This window comes from Chenopodium quinoa, unplaced genomic scaffold (assembly GCF_001683475.1).
Source record: "Chenopodium quinoa cultivar QQ74 unplaced genomic scaffold, ASM168347v1, whole genome shotgun sequence".
Taxonomy (NCBI): Eukaryota; Viridiplantae; Streptophyta; class Magnoliopsida; order Caryophyllales; family Amaranthaceae; genus Chenopodium; species Chenopodium quinoa.
In genome coordinates this window covers 4318307-4327452 of record NW_018743197.1, presented here as the reverse complement: position 1 = coordinate 4327452, position 9146 = coordinate 4318307, and the positions used below count along the sequence as shown (strand labels likewise).

At 38.1% G+C, this 9146-nt stretch overlaps 1 protein-coding gene across 1 annotated transcript; it reads left to right on the top strand.

Annotated features, from left to right (window-relative positions):
* The first annotated feature begins 7568 nt into the window (after positions 1–7568).
* Positions 7569–8696, top strand: LOC110733164. The gene is made up of 2 exons (XM_021913177.1): positions 7569–8142; positions 8422–8696. The coding sequence occupies exons 1-2, from the start codon at positions 7569–7571 to the stop codon at positions 8694–8696; spliced, it is 849 nt and encodes a 282-aa protein (XP_021768869.1).
* Positions 8697–9146: the final 450 nt, after the last annotated feature.

Below are 9146 nucleotides of genomic sequence, written 5' to 3'. Positions count from 1 at the left end.
AAAGCACAAAAAAAGTTTTGTTATTGTTGTTTTCCCTATTTTTGTTATTTTGTGTTAAATAAGCTTAGGGGAAAGTTATTTAATGAGCATAGTTGGTACTTTTGTTTTGGAATCGTTTGGATCTTGTGGAAGAAGTTCTACCCGGGCTTCACATAGGTTTTCCACCAATTTTAAAAGTTTTCCACACCTTTACTCTCCTAGACTATATGTTACAACCTTGAAAGTCCTTTTGATCCTAGAGGGTTAAGTCATTCAATGGTGGCGGGAAATAGGAATCAAGCCTATAGAGCGAGTTAAATTTGCATAGCCAAGATGTCGGGTAACCTTCTCAATGTTTTTAACTTCTTATTTATTTTCCGGTACCTTCGTGAAATCATGAGAAGCTAACTTGAAAGTGGATTTGAAACTAGTAGAGAGAACGTGTTTTGATTGGTTGGAACAAAAGGTAGAATGTGTTTCTGTTAGTTCTCTATGCTTAGCATATGTTATATTTCAATCAACCTTGGACATCTTAGAACGTGCATAACTTTATTATTTTAGAAAGATTGACACTCATTAGTGCTTGTTCAGTCATAAAAGTCATATGTTTTTGAGAAATAATAATAATAATAATAATAATAATAATAATAATAATAATAATAATAATAATAATGAAATCTGCTCTGCTCGGCTCTACTCTGCTTCAATCTGTTCTGCTCTAATTGCTGAAATTTGTTATGCTCTACTAGAAGCTCAAAAGAATAGGGCCTAACTCTAACAAACCCCCAAACCCTAAAATCTCACACACCTCTTTGATCTCTCCTCTCTCCCTATCTCTCCCAACGGCAGCTCCATCGCAACTCAGCAAGTAACTTTAGTAGCCCAAACTTCCGATGAGCGTGAATCCAAAACTCCAACCCATCTTCTCTGGCAACCCTGAGTCCAACACTAGATGCATCTTTTAGTTTTCAAAATTTTACTTAATGTTAAGCTTTATTCATTTTCATTCGTCTTTTTTGTTAGATGTAACTAACTTATGTGTAATTATTCTACTCCGTACATGTTTTAATTTTTAAAATTTTACTTTACGTTTAGTTTTGTTAATTTTCATTTTGTCATTTTAGTTAATTGTAAAATTGTGGTCATGTCATGATGAATTATGTTGTGTAAATGAATTTGCTTTAAAAAGTTATTGAATTTGATTGTAAATTGTTGATGAAACTTATTTTAAATTATTCTTGTTCTTAATCTTTCGGCCTTATGGATACAAATTTTAAAGATAGTACTAAAGTACCATATGTGGCGGTGCCTAAACCTAATGAGGAGGAAGGGGATTCTGAGGACGGGTTTGTTGAGGTCCCTAATGATACTAGCAAAGAAGTTGAAAATCTAGCTCTTCTAAGAGCATTAAGAGAACAAACTTTTAAAGTATGAGTTTATGTTAAAATCAAAGAGGTGTATGATTAAGAACTAGATTTTTTTGCTAAAAAAATACTCCGGAGTAGGTACAATGTGAAGGGTCCGTTTTAGACCTGTTTTAGATACGGATCCAACAGATATGGATATGGATCCTCTTCTAAATTTCCACCATACCTGATAGATCTAGATCCAGGGTGCAAAAACAAATTTGGATTTTGATTTAGTCAGATTTAGTCTAGATCTGACCCTTTGCCATTCGTACTTATAGGCGTTACTAACTCAATCGGTTAGCACATTTTCTATGTGAGAGTAACCCTTGACTGACCGAGTACCCTTGAATAAGTAATCCCTATAATTTACTTCTTACCAAACGAGTAATCCTTAAATAAGTAACCCTTGACCAAACGAATAACCCCGGAATAAGTTACCCCCTATTGTTAGAACATATTTCTAACATTAACGTTATATGTGGATGAATTTTCCCACATGGAAAGAATAAATAGGAAGTAAGTGGTTTATATACTAAGAAAAATTGTCCGAAATAATCTCACTTTTGGGGCGTCCGCACAAAATAATCGCACCTTTGGGGAGTCCACCCAAATATACCCGTACACTTTTTTAATTTCACCATACACCCTTGAGGTTTTTGTTTATTTACCATATACCCATGAAAATTTTCAAATTCACCATATACCCTAAAGTTGTTACAAAAATACACCACATACCCCTAATGAAAATAAGATGAGTAGAATTTGGTTAATTATACATTGAAACCTTCTTAGATTTCTCCCCCTCATCCATAAAACCACTCTTCTCCTTTCTCAGCCCTTGAAACCACTCCAAATCTCAATAACAATATCTGTATGATTGATTTTGAGGATGAGAAAAGAAAATTTAGGGTGGTTTTGGGAGTGGGAAAAAAGGAATGTGAGTGGTTTCTGGGGATAGGGGAATGTATTTAGGGTGGTTTCGGTTCATAATTAATCGTAATGATTTACGAAATTAACAATCATTAGTCACAAGGGTATAATGGTGTATTTTTGTAAAAACTCGGGGGTATATGATGAATTTTTAAAAGTTTATGGGTATATGGTGAATAAACAAAAAATTTAGGGGCATATGGTGAAAAACCTGTATTTTTATAATCCGACCTTTATACTCAATCCACTCATAATGGTCCCGAGTGACTAGTAACCGGTTGAAGAGGTAATTTTTTTTTTAATTTTTTTTATTAAGATTAGTTTATAAGTGTCACAACTTGATGTTTCCAAATTAAAAAAAAAAATTAAATCAAATTAAAAAAAACACCAGCACCTCTACCACACCACTTCAGCCAAATAATCCTCACCACCACCCAAACACAGACCCCAAAACTTCCGACCGACTCAGAACCAAAACCACCAACACCTAGACTCCAGAATCCACCAACCAGACCCCATAAACTGTCACCCAGACCCCATAAACGGCCACCCCACCAGACTTAAAACCCTAGCTAACATTTTAAAAAATTTTAAAAAATAAAAACATTTAAAAAAACAATAAAATCCCATACAATTCCCAGCCACCCCGTCAATCCCTAACATCTTAGGAATCCAGTCGGCCACCTTTTCTCGACCAATTAACCTCTCAGCCAACCCTCGACCACCGAAACCACATCTCAGCCAACTTCCGACCTCCGAAACCACCTCCCAGCCAACCCTCGACCACCAAAACCATCTCTTTAGCCCTAACCACCAAAACCACCTCCCCAGCAAACCCCCAACCACCGAAACCTCCAAAACTGGCCAATTGGCCTTCCACAACCCACCTAACCTAGAACCGACCCCTGAAACCGCCACCTTGATCCCCAAAACTCGCCAAAATCCAACGAAACAACCCTATAAGCGTCAGCGCGCCTACGTTAAGCATGTTGTGAGTATGCTTGATACTCATAGGAAGTAGGAATTGACATATATGATTATGGACAACGATAAGGGACAAGGAAAGTAGGGAGTTGCCAACAAGTTTTTAAGGAACTTGTGAACTGTTCACTGATCATTATAAAGTAACCACGATAAGGGACAACGGTAGGAAACAACGATTGACCTATGAAGGTTACACCCCATACATCATAATCCATGAGATTACTAACTCTATATGGTTTAGATTCACGAAAGGAGGATCAGGGATGATGGTACGAAGTGAGTCACATTAGTCTCTACTCGATTCTTATAGCGGAAAATATTTCCTGTGATCTCAATGGCATGCAAACAAAGATTCAATTTGCTCCAAATTAATAATTATGCTAAATTGGTTAAATATTAATGAAACATATTATTTTAAGATACTGTGATCACTTTGATTGAATAACAAGATTAAAAAGGATCCTAAACCGATTGTCCAAATTATCTTATTAGGCGTGATTTTCAACCACATATTCCCTTTAAACATGCAATATGGTGATCATATAAATATAATAAGATTAACATTAGTATTGGAAGCAATTTAACAATAATATCGTTAGCCAACTTAAATAATAATAATAATAATAATAACCTTGATCTGTTAGGGTTTGGTGAGTCCCACTCACTGCGGAAAAAACCGGAGCCAAGGATCACACTCGCAATAAATAATATCACTAATGCATAAAATAAACACAAAAGGGCAAAAAGGAAATATACCTTTGTCGCGTGCTTCGCCCGACAAATTGGGCTCTTACTTGAAAGCTTAGCACCGAAAACACGAGAGCCTCCGATGGAGATCCACCGCAAAAACAACTACCGACTTTTAGGTCCGTTACCTCGAGGTTAGCGAGGTCCGACCAAAACCCGAGTATTATATGAGTTTAAGAGTTTTTGCAAAATGTAATGCTCTATTGAACTCCTACTCAAGCACTCTTCCCAAAAACCCAAGGTGGGTATTTATAGGGAAGAGTGAAAGTGGGAATTTCTATCCCATTAATGTGGGATCATGAAATTCCACAATTTATTTTAAAGTTAAAATAAAATATCAAAATAATAATAAATCTACAAGTGTCATTATACATGTAAAGGGAAGTGAGGACCACTTGGAGAGTAGGGGACCATACTTGCTCCCCACTCCATACTCTCCTTGTGCCACATGTCCCTCACCCTACATGCCTCCCATATGCTCGGCCCTAGCTACTGATGAGTGGCATTTATGCCATGATTAAGGTTCATTTTAATGGCTATTTTCTTACATTGCGGCTTGTTTGCATCATTTTCCTTGCACTTAGTTCCCTTCTCTTTTATCTTCCTTTTTCCTAGATTTTGCCTACTCTTTACTTTAATTCCCATGCTTGTGTTTTGTAGGAACCGGGGTCTTCAAAGAGGAGAAGGCTTAAGTCAAATTGGAGCTGAAGAAAGCAAGTTCTAGAGGAGGTGTGGTCGAACTCTTTGAAAGGCTCGGTCACACCCAAAACCTTGGGTGTGACCGAACCTGCACAAGGTTCGACCGAACTTTGGAAGCAGGAACTTTTCAGATTTCAGCATTTTGTAGAAGCGGTTGAACCCCTGAAGTTCGACCGAGCCAGGAGCAGGGAGGTTCGACCGAACCTACCCATGGTTCGGCCGAACTCACCCTAATGTTCGACCGAACCTACCCTATGTTCGGTCGAACCTTTTCCCGACTTTAGCCAGCTGTGTACGGACTATATAAGTCCCGTTTTAGAACGTTTTGAGGCAAGAAGATTAACTTAGTTCTAATTTCTGAATTTTAGCTTAATCTAAGGAGAAAAAGTGGATTATTACTCAAGTTTCCTTTATTATATTCAACTTTGGTCAAGTTTAATCTTCAATCAAGCAACACTTCAATTTTTCATATTTCATTAATCCTCTCTTTAGTTATCTCTAATCCTTTCTTTTAGCTTTATTTATTTGCTTTATTGTTGCTTATTTTCATTAATCTTATTAGTTCATCTAGTTATTATTGATTTCACTATTCTGAATCATATTTTGTTTTGTGTTTCTTGAGTTTATTTATAGTTTTGATATTATGTTTAATCTCCCTTCTCTAGGCTAATTTCTTAGCTAGGGGAAGGGGGTGGAAAATATGTTTTGATATTGGATGAATGATAATGGTTGGATTGAACTCATGCCATAAATTGATGAAAGACATGATTTTTGACAACTTGAGATTATTGTGGCACTTTATTTGATGTTTTCTAGTTTAAATGCATGAAAGTGATTTGAACTAGATTAAGATCATCTCTATTTTAATGATTGCATGAGAATGAGTTATTAAAGGGTGGAGTTTTATGAATTGTGCTTCTTTATTCTCTTGATTTGATTGTAACTAATAGGATGCATGAGAATAATCCTTATTAGTATAGACCTTTTTCATTAATTTGCCTAGACATACTATTGCATGAGAATGAATTGTTTAGGTAGAATCTTGTGTTCTTTGGCATGTTCTTCATGATAACCATTATTTCTCCCCTCTTTCTAATCATGTTTGACACCCCCGTATTCCTAGAGTCGTTCTCTCTTGATTTTAATCATTATTTTTTTTGCTTATTTATAGTTTTAGTGCTCTTTATTCAAAAATCCACAAAAACATTCCCCTTTTTACTCTTGCATTAGTTAAAATTGATGTTGAATAAGTGAGATTCCTTAGTGGTTCGACCCTTTACATGCCCCTATACTTGTAATTAGGGTAGTTTAGGAATATAAATGATTAATTTGATTAGGGTAGTAGATTAACGACATATCTAACCCTCGATCAAATTTTGGCGCCGTTGCTGGGGAAGCGGCTTGTTTAGCATCTACTTTTGCTTTTGTTAGAGTCATTTTACTTGCTTTTATTTTTGTTTTGTTTGTTTTATCATCCTTGTCATTGCTAATTGTTTGCTTAGCTTTGGTGAATGCTTAGGAGATCTCAAGGACCACCCACACATTAAATTGACCACGAGATTGACCGAACTTTGAGACAAGTCCGTAGGCTTTATCAAGAAGAGGGAAGAGGTCTTGGTGCCATAGTTGATAGTGAGAGTGATTCCTACTCTTCAAGTTCGCAAAGCAGATCAATGGCGGGACAAGAAGATGATGTTTTGTTTCGTGAGTTTTGAAATCTAGAAGAATATGAGCTCACGGGAGGGATTTTGGTAACCGTCACGGAAACCAACTTCTTAATCCATCCCCAATATACTAGAATGGTCCAATCGGAGCAATTTTCCAGAAGTGCAAGTGAGGACCTCATTGAACATTTAGACCGATTCCCTGAGTTGTGCGCGATGATGCAAACCAATGAAGTGAGCTAAGACTACATTCGTATGCATCTCTTCCGGTAATCTTTCATCGGAAAAGCAAAGAAATGGCTAAAGCAAATAAAGCCTAACTCTCTCACAACATGGAGGGAGGTGGTAAAGGAGTTCTTGAAGCGATTAATCTTCGAGGAGAAGACCGCCGAAATGAGAAGGAAAATCGTATCATTTGAGAAAGAAGCCGATGAAAGTCTTGGTGAAGCTTGGGAGAGATTCAAAGAGTTGGTGCAAGCGTGTCCTCACCATGAGTATAATCAAGGGTTGCTCATGCGGTTTTTCTACGACGGATTGGAGCCCATGTTAAGAGCCAACTTGGATGCAGGGGCGGGTGGTCAATTAATCAAAATCCCCCAAAATCAAGTTGAAGTAACAATAAAAGAGGTAGCAAAGAACTACTATTTGGGGGGGGGCGAAGAAGGAATGCTCCAAAGAGGTGGGATTTACGAATTGGAGAAAGTTGATCAATTTCAATATCAAATTGATCAACTAACAAAAGGGCTTTCCAAGTTGAACACGAGTGTGAGTGCAAGTGCAAGAGGTGGAGCAAGCTCCTCTCAAGTTAACTCTTTCTCTTGTCAAAATTGTGGAGGAACGAACCATGATACATCTTATTGCGGCATACAACACAAGGCAAGAAGGATTTAGAGGAAGCGGCGGTGGAGTAGCTTGGAGACAACCACCACCCGGGTTTGCATCTCAACCTCAACAATGGAACCAACAAGCTCAACCTTCCTACAATTCCAACCCTCAATATCATAATCCACCTCCATCTCAACACCAAAACCCAAGAGGAAGCTACCCAAGGAACAACCAATACAACAAGCAAACCCAAGCACCTCAAAGAAATCAAGAACAAGCACCTCAAGCGGAGCTAACACAAACTCAAATCCTTCAAGCCATGCATGCACAAATGCAAACTTTTGGGCAACAAATGCAAGAAATAAGAGCTCAAAACAATATGGTTGACTCACAACTAGCTCAATTGGCCGAGAGAACTCCTTTCAATTCACCATCTACTCTACCCGGACAACCACAACCTAACCCTTCTCATAACTCAATACCCGATACATGCAAGGCAATTACATTGAGGTCGGGAACTTCCTATGAAGGGCCAAATGAGGGGGGTAATGAGGAAAGGAAGGGAGGAGAAGAGAGTGTGAATGAGGTTAACAGAGGTGAGAAAGAAAAAGTTGATGAGATAGAAGGAGGTTCGGAGAAGAAGAAGCTTGACAATGAGAAGAAAACTTCAATTCCTAGTGAGGTTAGGAATCTTGATGGACCGGTTACTTTTCCTGGTCGACTTGCAAAGAGGAAGTTGAATGACAAGTTTGCAAAATTCCTTAGTGTGACGAAGAATTTGCACATCAACCTCCCTTTCATTGAAGTTGTGACACAAATGCCATCTTACTCCAAGTTCCTCAAAGATATTCTCACCAACAAGAGGAAGCTCAATGATGAGCTTATCACCCTTCCACATCAAGTGAGTGCTCTTATCCAACATAAGATTCCTAAGAAGGAAAAAGACCCGGGAAGCTTCACTTTGCCGTTGAAAATCGGAAACATGGAAGCTAGGGGCGCCTTAGTCGATCTTGGAGCAAGTGTTAGTTTAATCCCTCTATCCATTGCTCAAAAACTCAATATAGAGATTATCTTTACAAGGAAGACAATTTAATTGGCCGATTGGTCGGTGAAATTACCTTGTGGAGAGCTTGAGGATGTTCCAATTTAAGTGGGACACATCTACGTGCCTTGTAACTTTGTAGTGATGGATATGGAGGAAGATGTTAACACTCCTTTGGTTTTGTCAAGTGAAGATCTTAAAACTTTGGGGGCGGTCATCAATTGCAAGAACAACACCATCACATGTGAGGTGGCCGATGAGAAGATTGTCTTTGAGTTTTCTAAGTTGCTCAAGACCCTCATGGTTGAAAAATGCTATAGAGTTGATGTTGTGAGTGATAAGTTAGATCGCTTGGGGAGGGTCATGATGAAGCCTCAAGAGGCAAAAGAGTTTGTCATGGCAATAGAGGAATCTTAAAGGAGGAGGTTGAATAACAAGTTGAGATCAAGCTTGAGTCCAAGGAGGAGAAATTGGAGGAGAGTCCCAAGGTAGAGCTCAAGTCCCTTCCCCCTTCTTTGAAATATGCTTATCTTGATAAAAAGGGAAAATACCCTATTATAGTCAATGCTACCCTAGATGGTCTTAATTTGGAAAAACTACTTGATGTTTTGAGAAAATACAAGGATGTGATAGGGTATAGCATTGATGATAACAAAGGTATTAGCCCTTCTTTATGCATGCATCGTATTCATCTTGAAGATGATCATTCCACCTCCATTGAACCTCAAAGGAGGTTGAACCCCAACCTCCAAGAGGTTGTCAAGAAAGAAATTTTGAAACTATGTGAGGCGGGCATCATCTATGCTATCTCCGATAGCAAGTGGTTTAGCCCGGTTCATGTGGTTCCAAAAAAAGGTGGGATGACCA